Source organism: Heliconius melpomene, chromosome 6, assembly GCF_056956725.1.
Source record: "Heliconius melpomene rosina isolate 202511_hmr_F chromosome 6, ASM5695672v1, whole genome shotgun sequence".
Taxonomy (NCBI): Eukaryota; Metazoa; Arthropoda; class Insecta; order Lepidoptera; family Nymphalidae; genus Heliconius; species Heliconius melpomene.
In genome coordinates this window covers 3,737,992-3,756,832 of record NC_140394.1, presented here as the reverse complement: position 1 = coordinate 3,756,832, position 18,841 = coordinate 3,737,992, and the positions used below count along the sequence as shown (strand labels likewise).

The following is an 18,841-nucleotide window of genomic DNA, read 5'->3' as shown; positions in this document are numbered from 1 at the left end:
AGGGAAAAGATATTGCTAACAATATTATGTAATACTATTCCGGCATTATATCTTTTATAGGTATGTACTAAATCCTAATGTACTTAATATTATATTTATAGTCGTTTATGTTTTTGAATTATATATGTATGATGTCGTTGTTGAATGTAGTACACCTTTCGATGGTTACAAATTTGAATCTTTTTAAAGGGTTGTTAGGCTAAAATGTTTCAAATTTTCTAGTTTCATTAAAGATAGTAAAGTCATTTAACATTGCAGATTCGTAGGCAGTTATCACGATTTTACTAATATTATTTAAATAAAAACTGAAAAATTGAATTGTTAAATTTGTTTCAAATTATACGTATATCTATTGATATAGGTCCATTCGCCCTAATTCATCCCTTGATTGCTGCGGTTAATACATTAAGTTCTATATATAGATATAACAGATCGTAAAGGGGGTGATTTGTCAGTGGATTTTGCTCGTCTATCTTATATGGGAGAGCTATTGTTATATAATTTAACATTTATTTATAGTATTTATATATTCGTAATATATCCTTAAATATATCTTGAAACTACACCTTCATATTTTCATGAAGGCGTAACTAGACAGAGCGTGACTTTAAAATCCAATGGTTCCTACTCCGCAAATGAAAGTAAAAAGACAAAACGCGGCGTTAACTTCCTCCACTCACTATAGAATATCTCAAAGATTTTGCGCAAGCTGGGGAGAGATATGTCTTAAAATATTGTTCTCTCTGCCTACCTAGGATTATAGCGTGAACCTAAAAAAAAACAATATTAACATCAAGCGTACATTGGCATTTCTAAAGAGTACTTCCAGGCGCCGCAGCCGTATAAGGGCGGCACCAGGAATCGCGATAAACCAGCGGATGTGAGACAATAGTAGCGCCAGTCACGTTCGGACCAGTACTCCATCCAATTAATATACTTCACATACGTACTCAGTTGTACGCTTCACGTAATAAGATTTTACGCGTCAGTTTTATTTGTAATGTCACTTTAGTTTAATAGTGTTTTATTAGTGGTTGTCGTTTTTGTCCTTTTTTTTAAACTAGCAACCCGTTTGTGGCTTTGCCGGTTGATGTATTTTTGTTTTTGTACCAAGCATATAAGAAATTCGACGTAGCCCGATGAGAACATATGGCATATTTGGTCAGAGTGCTTGAACGGTTTCTAAGAAGTGCAGGTTAAATTTCTGTTTTTTAAAAAGTAACGTTACATATTGCATTAAACAGAGCATGGGAAAAACTTTTGTCTAATTACTCTGCAATAGCCCAGGAAATAGAGGGGAAAAAATATGTTACCGATTGCGAAATTCAAACAGAATATGAAATTTAATCCGCTTAAAATTTCGTAAAAAAAGAATAGAACAACCGTTCATTTTGGTGAAATACTACTATTTTTATTTTTTGTCCCTAAAAGTTTCCAACAATTTATTCCTTTAAAGGAAACCAGAAAATGCTACAAGCAAGTAACAACTCAACAATTTCATAACCATTATAGCGAATTTCATAAGAAAAACCATATCTAAGGAAAATTACTTCAAAAAGTAATAGACTTTATAAATAACGTCCTCGTCCGGGAGTAGCTAGCAATAAAGCTTAAGCTCTACGATGTACCGAGGAAATCAATTTGCATAATTTAATTAGAATAATATCTTGAATAATATAATAATTGTATTGTCATTTTTCTTCTTATTTCAATTTAGCTTAGCATACTAAAAATTATCTATTTTTCTTGGCGTATTATTATTTTATAGGGAGAAACACAAATATTACATAAATATAATTATTTCTCATAAGTGTTCTAAGGTACGTGAACTTAATAATTAATTACTTAATAATTATTATATAGGAAATAAAATAATTTTCTGCCTACTCAGGCAGAGGGAACCTAGTGTTAAGACATTCCATTCTCCATTTTCCACTGAATTCTGGGGGTAATCCGTTTTAAGTAGTGCGCCTCAACGCCGCACTTTGCCTCGACACCAAAACAAAAAAAAATACGTAATCTAACTAAAAATATACAAATTATAAATATATACTATTACAATCAATAAATAAGAACACAATAGAGCGCAACCTACTCTCCACCATTTCTCTTACTATAAGTTCATGCATGAGTAGGCCTCGCACTGCATCTATATATACACATTCCCTCCCCTAAAGAAGGGGTAAGAGTGGTACAGGGGTAAGTATTTATTGTAAAGCTCGAAGTTCACGTTTGAAACTTCACAATTTTCACCCTTCTTTCAGAAAATGCAAAGTATATCGTGTGCTTGCGAGTGCAGTTAAGTTAAATATTTCTTTTGTCATCGAATATATGTAGAATATTCGTAGAATAATATTAGCTATATATTTCATGTAAAGAATATTTTCATTTTCGATATTTATACAAGGTCTGGGAAGGTATTTTTTTATAGCTTCATGCTTTGACTAGCCAACTTTGGTTACTGCCAAATTTTCGAGAGATTACAGTTGTTGAGGAGGTGAAACTTAACGTCGCGCTTCGTCTACCAGCGCACTGAAATGAAAATAAATTACTTAAGTACAATCATTCCCCTAAACGGGAATTGAACTCACAGTCTCAGTTTACACCTGATGCACGGCCACGAACTGTGACAAGTACTTATCATACTAATATTAAAAATGTGAATGTAAATTTGCTTATTACCCTTTCAATCCATAATTTTTTCATTTGTTATCCTCTTCCGATTATCGTGAAACTTTGTACACATATTTTAAGAGATATTAGAAAAGGACATAAGATACTTTTTATAAAAATAATTATTATTTAAAAAAAATCTTTTGGCTACAATACAAAAATAAATTGAAGCGGGCAAAACCGCTCTTTAGTCTCTAGTAAAATAAAAATATTAAAATGCTTACCTAAGCTAGCTTAGTTAAATGGTTTGTGGTTTTTCTAAGAAATATTTATGAAAACTGACCTAGATTACGTGAAAAAGTTAATTGAAAACTAGATTTCAATGCAAAACTTGTCATGCAAAAATTTAGTAAAGCAAATGTAGCTAACTGTTCAATAGCGTGAGTTACAACTATATTACCTTATTTGTAGTTATGGGTTTGAATATTAGAACCCAAATCGAAAATTAAGCCTTATTTATCTCTTTTCTAATATTTATCTAACTTACATTTTTTATATAAATCGACATAAATGTCGAATGTCTAACAAAAAAAATGACAATGGAGAGTTTTATATTAAGTGTCTTAATGGGAACGGAGTGCCTTAACATTGAGTTCTCTGATTCCCTCTACCTACCTTAATACGTGCGGGATACAGAGTAAAGCTTAAAAAAATACAATAATTAAAGTACCTTTTAATTTATTGCAAGACAATAGAGTTTCTCATCCTAGAGCACAATTTTGCATAAGTATATAAACGAAATTGCATACTTAACTTACAGGTTACCTCGACATACTTAGGGAGAAAAAGCTATTTATTTCAGTTTAATTCTGTATAATTGAGTCTATCCAAGGTAAACCTAGTATCAATATATTCCGCTCTCCACTTTCCGTCAGATTTCGAGACATTGCGTGTTGAGTAGCGAAACTCAATACCGTGTTTTTGTGCGGCACAATGCTTTAAAAAAAGTCTTCGGTGAAAAGTGGGAACCTAATGTGGAATGGAGTGTTTTAACACTAGGTTCCTAGGTTCCTTGCTATGTGAGAGCTGCAGCGTAAATCGAAAAAAAAATATACCTACACAAAGGTACAGCGTTCCAATCAAAAACTTTACTAAACATTTTTAATTAGCTGAGAACACTTTATTAATTTATTAAACAAACTACTATAACGCCTCGAGGTTAAAAGCTCAAAATCTTCTACGCAAGAGAAAACTTCCACAAAAGGGAATTTATCCTTTAATGCAAAGTCAATTTAACTTTAAAGCAGGTGTAACTACACGAACTAAAAGGGTCAGAAATGTAATTATTATTATAAATAGCTCGTACATTTACAAGAGGGGGAGACAAATATTATGGTTAAAATTTATTACTTAAGTGCTTACAACAAAACAAAAATGCTTACGAAATACTAATGGAGAGAGGAGTTGAGGCCAGTCGTGACGCAGGGACACAAGGTTGACTGTAAACGAGACAGTTATGGGTTCGATTCCCAGTCGAGGAAATGAAATATTCAATGTTTTCATTTACGCTCTGGTGTCTGGGCGGCGTTGATTTCCGCCACTCAACACGCATCGCATTCAGATGCACTGGAAAATGGGGAACGGAGAGACACAGTACCATAAATAAGTTAAATATTCGTAATAGAGAAGAAGGAATCAGTTTGTTCCAAAAAATCTCATTAGAAGCTTATAGTAATACGATTTTTTATGAACATTAATAACTTATCCCTTTCCCGCTGAAATAGCAATTGGAAGAACATCTGAATAAATAATATATACGGAAGAAAACATATAAATTTTCATAAGCGGGCCGGATTTTGACATTCCGGTATAGATTAACCTTTTGAGAGGGAAGGTAATCGCAGGTAGCGTGCAAAGCTATTACCTAATGAATTTCTTAGAATACGAGTCCCCGTCATCCTATTATGTCTACACACATAATCTCCAGGTTGTAGATTTAAGTGAATTAAGGGAGGACTAATGGTTTCCCCTTGCTTTGTTGCAGTTTGTTTTTTGTTTATTTTTTTTATTTTCACAGTGTAGTTCCGCGTATAACAAGATAGGCCTTATATGATAGCCTGGGATCCTAGTGTAAAGTTACTACATTTCCCATTCTATTTTCTAGGAGGCATTGCGTGTTGAAAGGCGAAACTCAACGCCACCCTTTGCCTCAACGCCAGAGCGAAGCAATCAAATATAAAATATTTTATTTCCTCAAGTGGGAATCGAATTTACAATTTGTCACGTTTGTTCATTGCAATGTAAATTATTATTATTATAAAATAAAAGTAATAGTAATTTTAATGTAGTTCGTACATTTATAAGACTACTAATTTAACTATAAGGCATATATTAAAAATGTTAAAGTTACGATACCATTTAGAATAATTTCACAATATTTATACTGCAAAAAGAAAGAAATGAAAAAAAAAACATCCATGTAAATTGTAATACAATTTTTTCGTATGCATTTGTATACGTATTATAAATATTCAGTGCAGCGAGAAGTCTTTTGCTTTTTTATAATCGAAATTCAATGTAACTCAAAATAGTTTATTCTTTATTTGCCTGTATTTTTTCATTCAAAAACCTTTTAACATGTAAACGGATGACGAGCGCTGATGTATTCACTGTTCACGTTGTTTTAATTCCTGCAAATTTCTCCTGAAAATGTTTAAAAAATATTTTTTTGTATTATATTGTTACTATTTCTTTAGTTTTTGTAAAGATTTGTTTTGTTTCAGGTTGGGATTTTTAAGCATAAGCTGCAATATGAAGTACAGGTAAATAAATTCAATAATAAATATATAAATATTGAAATTTTAATTAATTTAGTTTTTGTATCTGCTTGATTATATAGTTGCGCTATAAGTAATTAATAATGATTTTATATTATATTATAAGAAACAAATAATTTCATATAATTTTTTTAAAGAAAAACACACATTTTCCCATGAGATCACTTAGAAACCTGGCAAGTATCAAATGTATCGAACTTGTTCATACATAAAACATACGTTTGACAACGAATTTATTTAAACTTCTATCGGCATTCCTTTCGGCATACGAGATGTATTACAACTTACATATTATATAATATAAAGATATATATATAAATTATATATGTATGTACGTACGTACGTGGCACTATAAACTTACGAAGATGGAATATAAAGTGTCAGGGAAGATACACCCGCATATACGCATATTGAATTATTATTCGTCACCTCCAGGAACACAGGAAGCGACGACAGGATATAATGACGTATAATATATTTGAGTATTGGATATTGAAGATATTATTTTATGTTTTTTTTTTAAATTATAGATACTGAATCAATAAAGTAAACTGGCTTTATGAGTGAATAGAATAAGAAACCATACAGTTAACGTTAGATAATTTGGAAATTTCAAGAAATTTAAACGACCAAACAATTTCTTTACTAAGAAATGGTAACATCAAATATATATATAAAATATCTAAAAGTAATGAAACCTTATCACAAAGAAATACAATGGTTAAAGTCTATTCTTCAATTTTTGTTTCAAAAAATCACCACCAGGAAAATGAACGAGAGTACATACATATACTAAAATCTCTATTATAATAAATTTCAATATAAAAAAGCCTTTAAAATGAGTCGTGTTCGAAGCTTTCATGAAATATTACATAATAAAACTGTAAGAGACAACTACAATTTCATCGTACATTTTACAATTCTGTAGGTCAGTCGTGACGCCATGGCACAAAGTGTGACTATAACATAGGTTGTGGATTCGATTCCCATATTTCTTCGCTCGGTATTAAGGCAAAGCGCGGCGTTGATTTCCACCACTCAACACGCAACTCCTCGGCCATTTCCAACCAGAATTCGGCGAAAAATGGTCAACGGAGTGTCTTAACACTAGGGTGCCTCTGCCTGCTCAGCTGTGTACGGGATATATCATGAAAAAAAAAAACTGATGCAAAACCATTTGCATTAAATTAATTATTTTATCAGTAGAACTAACCAATTCAATTTATATTCGGACAAGCGTGTTCACATTATATTAAGTTAAGCGAAGCAATCTATGCGTGTTATATTTATGCACTTCCCAGCTTAATGCCTGGTGACATTTTCAATTACAGGTTCAAGCATCGAACATTATAGTTAACAATTTAGTTAATAATAAAAATCAACTTTACGCTGTATCCCGCATATAGCAGGGTAGGCAGAAGGAACCTACTGTTAAGACACTCCGTTCTCAATTTTCCGCCGCCTTTTTCGAGGCATTGCGTATTGAATGGCGGATCTCAACGCCGGCCTTTTGCCTTGGTGCCAGAGCGATAAAAATGAAATTATTATATTAATAATTAATTCGTCCGAGTGGCGATTAAACCCACAACCATTGCGTTACAGTCACCCTCTTACCGCTGTGCCACGATGGCCTCATAGTATAATAAATAATCTGTAGCTATGGTATGGTGGTCTATTATCATTTAATTATATTTATTTTTTATAAAGATTGAGTAAGTTTGTGTGCAATTATTTAAATTATATTATATTTTAGATTCTGTCGGATTTTGAAAATTTTGTATATTAGGATTATTTTACGGTTTTAATTACATATCTAAGTATATTTTATTTCTTTTGCATCACGCTAGATCCCGCACTTAGGAGATTAGGTAGAAGGAAATCAGTGTTAAGACACTCCTCCATTGCCTCGACACCAGAGAATATAGTATTGGTATATATAGAAAATATAGAAGGAAAATGTTATTTACGATTTATATATTTAATAACATGAAAAAACCAAATATAATAGTTTTAATAATATAATATTCCAAGTTGTGGTTGATAATTCTTGTCCATAAGCGACGAGGCCGCTTCAGTAACGTTATATCTCGCATAAATCTTATTCTTACAAAGGAAGCTCAAATAAGATTAAACTGGCCGTTAATTGACAAGGGGCCCCTTGTCCGTCATAATTGCTTCTTGAAGGAAGTAAGTAACATGACACTATATTTTGTGGTCGATGATGACGGCGTTTTTTTCCCGTTGCTTTGATTTATTGACGTGTTCTACCACTTCTTTAAAAAAATTGGGGTTTTATTTTCAAATATATTTAATTTAAATTTAAGGAAATAGAGGCTTTTTCTACTTATTTTTCTTTTCGTCTGCCCTTAGAGATCCATACATATATTCTATACAAATGATACTAAAAACTACATTAGGTCATTTAAATGTAACGTTCTATCGGTAATAATATAATACTGAATCATTAATGAAGCGTGAAGGTGAAATATACATACTGTCTCATATGTGTAATATTACAATACTAATATCAATAGTAAATTGATATCTAAACTAGATTAAACAGTTAAGAGATTTAATTTAAAATAAGATATTATATTTTGGAAGAATTTTAATTCTACTAATATAATAAATGTGAAATTTTATGAGGATGCATGTTTGTTTCACTTTCAAGCAAAAAATACTGGACGGATTTGGATGAAACTTGCATATATGTGCAGATTTAATAATATAATAAGTGAGCGAAGCCGCGTTCAGGCAGCTAGTGATAATTCTATAATAGCTAGTGTCAGTTACATTTTTACATGTAAGGACGCGCGTGCTTCGCCATTTACTTTTATTTATAGGAATGACTCAAACAACAGTTTCAAGTAGAGTTTCTTGATAAAATTTATATTAATTATTAAATATATAAAAAAAGTAATACTAACTGTAACAAATTTCGAATAAAACCATGCCTATGTACCATGTACAAACATGACTAATTCTTAATTTCCACACTAAACCTTAACACACCAAATGAGTTAAAGAAAGAGTTATTTAAGAAATATTTGTAAATTATATATAAGAATTTTGCCATAAAATAATAAAAAAATGTTAATTTATGCTATATTTATTATAAATTATCATTGTAAGCCAAGAAATTTATCAAATTTGATTAAAAAAATCTTACACGAAAACCTAAAACAAACAATAAATGAAATATTACATACAATCTGTACAAACCCAAGCAGCATCAGCAGTGAAATTATAATATTACTACAATATAGACATTGCCCGAGCGGACGTAGCCATTTGAGACGTCTGTCCAATTAGCCAACCGACAGTGTATCAAACCGTAATCGATGTGTATTATTGGACCCAAGTTAAGATTGTTTTTGTTTCTTTGCAACAGCTATTCGAACAATCCTTATCCTCACCCCCCCATTCAGTATTCCTTTGATTAAATTCGCTGGATTGTTGAAGGTAGCTATTATCTTCTGTTATTTTGTTATTACGTTTAAATGGAACGTCTTTGGTTTTGGTATTTTATTATTTTGCTTTTTTTATTGTACTGGTGTCGATTTAAATGAAAAATAAAGTTACACTTACTGGGGTACAAAGTGTGAATGTTAAACTGGTTGTGAGTTCGATCCCCACGAGAGAAAATTAAATATTTAATTAAATTTATATTTTCGTAAATTATACATTAAATTTACATATATCCTATATTTTACAAGATATGTAAAAAAATATACCTATATTCTATTTACTATCGTTTATTCTTAAATTCATAAAAACATCTAATATTGAAACTAACTAAAGTTAATTTTGCATTGCTCTCCAAATCCTGCATTATATTATATTATTTCATATAAAATACCCACTTTATATTACCTACAAAGTGTAACGTTCAATTCCACCACTCAAGAAAGGTAAGGAGAAGTGACTAAACACTGTTGACTACCAATTATGCCACTATATACGCGAAATAAAACATGGAGCTAAAAAAATATTCTACAATCATTTACATTCATACTAAAAAACTAAACGTACATTACAGTATATTACTATACCGAAGCTTTCTTTAGATTGAAGCGAAGCGGGCACAGTGAGCAAGCGATCTTATCACTGTCTTGTCAGTCCTTTTCTACAACCCTCTTTTAAAAGAAGCAGAAAAAAAATATAGCGGGTATTCTTTTGTCATTTATCTTTTTAAAAATAGTTTCTTTTATATAATGGGTTTTGTGTTATATCAATTATATTTCACTCTTAATTTCAAGGTCAGAAGTGTTTAATATTTGGGTGATGAATATATGTTCTTATTAAATTGTATATTTTCTTCAACAAGTATTCTAAAAAATTAAGAATTTTATTATATAAATCAAAATGGAAAAGAAATTAATAGTTACGACAAATAATTTAACGAGGTGTGACGAAAAAAATATATAATTTTCTTCACATACGACTATGAGAAATATGTATGATTTAAAAAAATACTTCAAAATTGATATAAAATGTAATTTATTTAAACTAGAGAAGTACTACTTCAAGTACTATTTATTGATGAGCAAGATAAATATTTATAGGAAACTAAAATGGCGTTCGATTCAATTAAACTGATTCAAAGAGTACAGAAGCGTCGTTCTTAGCAATTTTCACAAAGCATTTCTTTTAATGCATTTCCAAATATAAGAGTAATGTAATGAATGGGCCATTTGCCTAATAGCTTTCGTTTCTTGTCCCAGTACTTTAAATTTTTAACAGTAATCTGTTAAGTCCCTCCTTGAGAACATTGCCTGCCTTTTTATTCCATCAGTATAATTTAAGTAGGCAATAAAGAAAGTAGAGGAAATTATTTACTTATTTTTCAGAGCACAGCAGGGTAGTTCTAGGACACTCCAGACATTTCTCATTTTCTACCCAATCCTGGAGGCATTGCGTATTGAACGGCGGGACTCAACGCCGAGCCTTGCTTTGACACCAGAGAAAACGAAGAAATAAGTATTAAATATTTCATAATAAATCAATCCCTCGAGTGGGAATCAAAGTGACAACCTGTCGCTTTTACAGTCACACACTTGTGCTCTGTGCCATGACTGGCTTCACCTATTATATGCACCTACATATACCTACGAGTATATAATGTAAAAGTATTTAGAAGTAAACTTTCACAATGATATTATTAGGTTAGTTTAACTAGTTCATTTGAACTTGCTTAGTTCCATTAACCTTATGTGGCCAATTAGCAATAAAGGCACAGATGGTCTTCCGGTGGAAAGAAGGCGCACTTTACATTTCTCCTTGTGTAATTGCTATGCTACTTAGGCCTTCCGTTACTTCATTTTAGTATAATACAGACATTTAAGTGCTATATTTATTTCAATTTATATTTACATTTCTATTATCTTCGCTTTGGTGTGATTGACGATGTTGACTTCCGCAACTCAACACACAATGGTCCCAGAATTCGGGGGAAAATGAGGAACGGAGTGTCTTAACACTGTGTTTCCTCTGCCTACCCTGCTGTGTGAAGCAGGTTTAATTTAATTTTAATTATCTAAAGGAATGTCTAACAGTAATTAGTATTATCGAAGTTTAATCAAAATATTTACAAACTGAACGCCGATATCTTGATTAAACGACAAAAGCAAACTTTTAGTGAGCATCGCATAATGAACTGAAACTTTCAATCAAAGGAATTATAAACCTTATTAAAGTGACTTCCATTGTAATTAATTACTTTGTTCAGATTAAATCCTTGTCTAAATACTGATAATAGAAATAAATATATAGAATTTACTTTCAAATTAAACGAAAAATTTGCTATCTAGTTTTTGAATAAGAATTATTATCAAAAAAATCTCTAATTTGAATATACAATTTACAAATTTAACGTTAAATGACTCGAATATTTTTTACAATATCAATATTTTAATTTCTTCGCTCTAGTGTCCAGGCAAAATATGGTATAGAATTCCAGCACTAAATACTCTACCTACCCTGTTATGTGCGGAATACAGGATATCACAATATTTAAAAAAAATTAATAATAATAAAGTAAATGTTAGTAAGGTTCCTCTCTGGAGTCCTAGCCACCGAAGGCTTGGATCCTTATCCCGCTCCCGGAAGAGTATTTTTTTTATACTTTTAAATGTATTTTTTATAACAATTTATATTTAAAAATGTAAGATTCTCTTGTATAATAAAAGTATATGTATGACATAAAGTAAACTATAACAGAAATTGTATTGTTGACCTTCAATACTAGTAACTAAATTAATAATCAATACACACAAACACATATATGTATATAACATAATTTCTATATAACATAATTATATGCTAATTTACAATCGACCTGCCCCTTTATACTGTCGTCAACGCTAAGGAATTCTCGATCAACGATCCACATGACTCATGCGAGCAGGTCATAATCGGACTGGTGGCTTTAATAAATCTTATTAGATACGCAAAGTGGCTCTATACGGTGTATTAAAGGCTATATATGGTGATATTTTCTATCTATATCTATTTTGGGGTTGAAATTTCAATTTTATCTATTTTTTTGTAATGATAATTGAAAATTATTTTTGAGTTTGGTATAGATTTGTTATCTATATTGTCTTATTAAATACGCAAAGTGACTCTATACGGTGTATTAAAGGCTATATATGGTGATACTTTCTATCTATATCTATTTTAGGGTGGAAATATATATTTTTATCTATTTTATTTGTAATGATAATTGAAAAAAGTTTTTTAGAATTTTGTATAAATTTTGTTTTTGAATAAGAGTTTGTATATTTTTGGACGTTTTCGAGTGTTTTGGTCGAATAAATTCCGCTTGACACCATAATAAACGTCGATACTGTTGTGTAAATGTCTTTGTTATTTAGGAAATTATCAATGGAATTTAACATTTAAAATAATATATTAAATGTAGAAAGAGGATGTTAAATGGTATAGGTACAAATTTAATTAATTAATATTGATGTTATAAATGTACTACACTTACATATATTTAAAAACATAGATACATAATTATTGTGTTGATATTGAAAAAAAAACAGTTCTTTGAAATAAATATATTATAAATTATATAAAACACTACTTGAAAAAAATACTTTAAGTAATTACAGTAAAAGTAATATACTTATGTATATCAAATAAATGCATTGTCTCACAGCACGAGTGATACGCATTCATCTTACATACATAGGTACATGCATTACATATTGTATAGGAAGTCACCTGCACATATAGGATTCATATTTCCATAGTAATGCTTCTTCCATTTTTTATTCTTCAGGGAGTCGAATTTTTAAAAGCCCCTCTCGTATGAGCGAACATTACAGAATTTCTGAAGAAGTCAGGTTTTAATGGGAAGTATTGTATAATTTCGTTATGAGTTTTTCTAAGATATTCATAAAATATACTTATGTAAATCAAATAAATCTTATAATATAAACTAGCTTTACTTTTGTTTTCAAGTCAGTCATACAAATTTAATATATATATATAGAGTAAAATATTCTGTCAAACAAAAGAACTTTTTTTTGTACCTCATTAAGCTATACCTAAATTATTTGTGTTTCTGTTGATTGTTTAAATTACAAAGAAAGTTTGTAACTTGTACCTACCTTAATTTTACTTTGAAAGTCGTAAGCTTGCAAAAATTATGATTTATTACTCTTAATGCCTGCCAGTATAAGTTGTTTGAAATAGTTTTGCCTTATCATGCGTGTGGCAAATTTTAACTTTACAAAGTTATTTACAATGAACATTATTTATATAAAAATAATAGTAACAAATTGTTATTGTATTCCGCTTTTTTTATTAATTATTAAATTAAATAAGGTCTATATACATTTTATATAACGAATACGTACTTATACATAATTAAGTATAAATATTTCCTTGCTCCAAAATGTATAAAAAATGGCTTACATAAAGCATAAAAGTTTGTATTAAAAAATAACTAACAAAAATTACGTTTGCAAAACACGAACGAACTCGCCTAACAAGTTCTTTACTTGGCGTCTACCAAGTACCAAGTGGACTACAAAGGCGTTCGTACCGCCTTCACTCAAGTGCACTCAAAATAACAAACTAAACACAGTTTAAACTCAAAACAAACTTTAATTAAACATGACAACTGCTTATATTGCTATATTTCCATGTTAAATAACTTAGTTAAAACTTTTAAACTTTACCTCAGACAGGTCCGAGTCGCTTATAATTTTTTCGGTGATAGTAGGCTTCTTATCAGCCAGAGCTAAGCCAAGGTACATCACTAGTAACACCACTTTGGGTCCCATTGTGCCAAACTTACTTCACTATCACTGTCACTCGCGTAAGCCGTCCGAACAGACGCGCGGTGGGTTCCGACACGCGGCGATAAATGCCGTGAATGCGGGAGGCTCCGTGCGGCGTCTCTATCCTGCTCCCGCAGTACAGTTAGAGTACTACTTGGTCAGCCAGTTCGCTGGTCATTCAAAAATAACGAATGTTGAGAAGGTCACTAACGGATTTTAAGGTTAATGTCAGATATAATTATCGTCGGGTTCTCTATAAACTGCCTTTGAAGTCTTTTATTTGTATGTATTTGTTATTGATAGTTTAAAAGTTAAATGTTATGCTTATTTAGATTACTTTTCTTAATAATAGCTTGTCTCACTACATTTTTATTAATTTTTTTTTACATGATATGACTATTTTATTATAAGCAATTGTGTAAAATATTCTAATTATAGGATAGAGATAAGGATATCATGTCTATAACATTTTATATATATCCTACTTTAATTAATAATGTATTTTTTTTTTTTTTTATTAATAATGTTATGTTATTTTCAATTCGAGATTATAAGCAAAGAATCTTACTTAATCATACTCATACATGGAGTACAATTGAGAAATTATTTCTTTTATTTTTATTTGTTTTCGAGCATATGGTATTTAGATTTTTTATTTTTGATAGAGCATTCTCGGATAATATTAAATTCTTGTTGTATTTATTTATTTTATAAGGATATTCCATTTAGGTTAAAAATTATAGTAATAACTTTCTCTACAACCTGTATCAATCAATCTACTCATCTAACAATCACTCTGTATAATGGACATTTACAGCACATACATAAATTACATAAAAAAACATCTATTACTTTTTACAATACAATACGACAAACGACAATACAAAACAAAACAGAAGTCTCACAACAGATTGGGGAAGTATTTCTTTCCACTACACAATCAGTTCTCATCACTTTTATCAGTACAACGCTATAAGCAGGTAGAAATTGGGAATTCTTTATAAAAACAAGGAACAATCGCTTGCGGGTGTGTGTCGCGCATCTTAAACAGGTATTTCCTGCTGGCATCTCGTGTCAAACGTTTTCATTTTATAATATATAAATAATTTTAGCTAATGTTGAATGTCATATTGGTTGGGACGTGATGTCAGCTTTAACCCACTGAAGCCGTCGTGGCGCAGTACCACAAGCGTCTGACTATAAAAGTGACGGTTGTGAATTCGATTCGTATTCGGGGAAATAAATAACTATTTTGTAATATTTTCATGTCCTTTGGTAACAAGGTAAAGCGCGGTGTTGAGTTCCGCCAGTCAACACGCAATGCCTCGAAAATTCAGTGTAAAGATAGGATCGCAGTGTCTTTACACAATGTTCCCTCTGCCTACATTACTATATACATTATATATAACTTATACAATATATATTATATATTGTATAAGTTCTCTCAAAGAACTAAAAACCACGTGAAAAAAAATGTATTTACTACCAGCATAGCCGCTACATACTATAAAAATCGATTTTAGAATACAAACCTTTTGACGTCAATGGTCATTATTAACTTTGTACCCTACAACGTTGTCAAATACAAATGTACTGAATGATATTCCTTTAACAAAATATATAAGATTCTATTTCTCTATCAAGAGTGAAAATGCTCGAGTGTCTAGCGTCTGTCCATAGTATTATATACTATTACGTAATATTACCGTAAACACGATGGTTGTGGGTTTGAATCCCCTTGGGGAAAATTATTAATTTAATTTTTTTCTCTGAACACAAGGCAAAGCGGGCGCCGAATTTCAAAAATTAGTGAAATGGTGAACGAACTAGTGGTGTCTTAATAATAGGTCTATCCTGCTATATGCGGGATAAAGTTCAACGCTAAAAAAATACATATATCTATTTCATTCATTGCATTTCAGTAACTATATTTCAATTTAAGAATAATGTTCTTTGAAATTGAAAGTTTCCTAGGGTCGCGTTAAAGGAAAGAATAACAATGATATTTATAGTAGTTTTAAGGAACTTCTTTAATTTCAATTTGCTATGTTCTATATTGAAAACAAGACTTAAAGCAGATACGATATGACCGCCCTTCTGTGGTCATCGAAATACTCATCTTATATTCAAATTTATGAGCGAGTTTCGACTGAGGTTATTATACATCGTCTTTCTCCAGTAATAATGTATGAGGCGGTATTTTGGCACAGTTTACGGAGTCAGATATGATTATTTTTGCCTACTACTAATACGTATCTGTATTTATATAATATATAAAATGTTTTTTTTAGATAAATAAAATAAAAATATTACGATTCTAGTTCTGTCTGTTTTCAGTATTGTTAAGGTTCTCCCACTAAAAAATAGGTTTCTTGGAAGCGTTACGTGTTGAGTGGCGAAACTCAACACGCACTGGAAAGTTAGGTTCATATAATAAATATCAAAATTAGCTTCACGCCGTATCCCGCCCACAGCAGGTTAGGCAGAGGGAACCTCGTGTTAAAGATAGCTAAAGATAATATATTGCTAAAGATATAGGAGAATTTCTTTATAAATACTCGAGTTATTTTTCTGCGTTCCTCTGGTTCAGTCTATGGTAAACGTATTCTCACTAAGGCATAGTTGTCGTGGTTCTGGTAAATATTATCAAAAATATTTCAGTATAAGATATTTGTAAATAATCTTTCAGGTAAAATATCAACCGTGTTAAATTTAATATTTTATAGTCAATATATGAATTGTGGATAGGATAATCCAGAAAAAAGATATTAAAACAATAAAATCGATACTATGTTTCTCAGTTGTTGAAAGTTTTGTATGTCGTTATATTAATATACAATTTATCATTTAGTAGAAAGAAGAAATTAATTATCTTCTTTGTTATGCATTTTCTATTGAACGATAACGATGTATGAGCCTCTTGAGGACAAATCTGTATAAGCATTTGCTATATTGTGAATAATTGGATCTTTGTTTACGTACTGTATTTATCTTGTATATTCAATTTATGCTTGTATATTCCATTTTGAAATAATAATGGCATAGAAGTGTTTTAATAGCAGGTTCCGAGGTTATCTCTGACCTACCTTGCTATGTACATATAATGTGAAGTTAAAATTATCAAATTATTATTAAAATAAATTATATAAGTATGTGTACTATGTCACCATTATAGATACGCATGTTTTTTACAAATAAATAGTCCTAGTAATTCTCATTCTCTTGTGAAGACGCAAATATAGTAGGTGATAGGTAAAATTCTTCATTCCACCATGATCTTTCTTCTATGCTAAGTTATATTCTTCTGAGGGTGCTTGTATGTATGAAAAATAATTATTTTGGATGAAAGAATAGTTTTTTGGGTCTATTACGACATCCTGATAATATTACAAAGGAACAAAAAATTGTAAGCAAATTCAAAAATATACACCCCATCTTCTAAATGTGTTACTTTGTAAGCTTAATGAAAACGTCGCTATCTTTTAATTATTAGCCTTGCAACAAAATTCAAGCTGCAACATAGTTGTGAAGTATGATGTGACTTTTTCATTAGAAATAAAGGAAGAATTTTGTCAGTATTTACAATACAAAAACTCAAGACATTTGCAAAACTAAATTATACATAGTAGCTACCAGTTTCAACCAAAATTTACATTTATTTCCATTATTCTGGACAAGACACTCCGCTCTTTACTTTCCGCTGCTTTCTGGAGAGCGAAGAAATGAAAATATCAAAAAAAATATTTCCTCGAGTGGGAATAGAAATCACAACCTATCGCGCTTACAATCACACACTTGAGCCCTTGCGTCACGATTGGCTTCAAATTTATATATGTAACATTATTATAAGATGTTCATAAAGCTGGAATTAAAAACATTTCCCATATATGGCCTAAATATATATATGGTTATATTGGTGTTTGATGTCTGTCGTTTCTGCCAAAAAGCAAGGGGTGATAGAGGGCCCTCAGACAGGAGTAATTGTCGAGTGTTGTACATATTTATACGTATCTTCCTTTATTTTGATATAATGGATGTCAGTGAGAAGGGAACTGGGGACGTCGGATAAAGTGGTAATATGAAAGCTTGTATATGAGTATATCAACGAGAGTCAAGAGTCTTGCGGTGAGCTGCCTTTATAATTGCTGTAAATACGTACGGTGTAACATATTTTTATGGTTGTTTTGAAAATTTCTGTATTGTCTTAGCTGTCAGTTTTTTTTAAATCGTCACTTTTTGTTAGCTACATGCTGTGTATCGCATATAGCAGGGTAGGCAGAGAGAGTCTAGTGTTAATACACTCCACTCACCACTTTCTGCCGAAATCTGGACGCATTGCACGTTGAGTGGTGGAGTTCAACGCAGCGCTATGCCACCAGAGGCACCTGATACCAGCTAAGAAATGAAAATATTAAATATTTATTTTCTTCAAGTTGGAATCCTGCGGAACCTGTCGCGCTTACAGTCACACGCTTGTACCCCAGCACCACGACTGGCAACAATACTGAAATTTTATTAATGATTAATTTAAACCTCAATTAATTTTTACTTGAAATGTAGCTGTTATTTAATTTAATATTTTATATAAGTAGTAAATAAAATTCACCAAATAAAATCTATAGACTAAAGATATCGATTAAAATATCATGTTTCAATTCAAATAAAAAGGAACTCGTGTGTTAAGAATATCAAGCAGGCACCTAGAGCGCCTTTAAAAATTAAAAGAATATGAAACAAAGGCTAAACACGTTTGTCTGGTCTCGGCGATTTTGCGAGCATGACAAGAATAAGCCTACAAAATCAATTTTTTGTTGTAAAAATTATGCAGAAACAATTTAAATACTTTACTGATTCAATTTCCTGCCTATAAAAATATATTTTATTATAGTATAAAAATAGGGTTATAAAAGTCTTAGTAAAATAAAAAACCTCTTTTTATTTAATTTCATGTCTTTCATTACTTCACTATGTATCCCACACGAGAAGGCAATTCTAAGTCGCGCTTTACCTTGTTTACTAGAGCAAGGATATGAAAATATAAAAAAAATCTTAATTAAATCTTAATTATACTATTCAAATATTTTATTTTAATTTTTT

The 18,841-nt window shown here is 30.8% G+C and overlaps 1 protein-coding gene across 2 annotated transcripts in view; it reads right to left on the bottom strand.

The window, feature by feature from the left end:
• The window catches only part of Fas1 (fasciclin 1 Fas1 domain-containing), an 84,747-nt gene extending 70,868 nt beyond the window's left edge, over nt 1-13,879 (bottom strand). For both annotated transcript variants that reach the window (XM_085186854.1, XM_085186855.1), the window contains exon 1: nt 13,643-13,879. In XM_085186854.1, the coding sequence (XP_085042980.1) occupies nt 13,643-13,747 (105 nt within the window). In that variant the 5' untranslated portion in view covers nt 13,748-13,879. The remainder of the gene's footprint in view (nt 1-13,642) is intronic.
• Nucleotides 13,880-18,841: the final 4,962 nt, after the last annotated feature.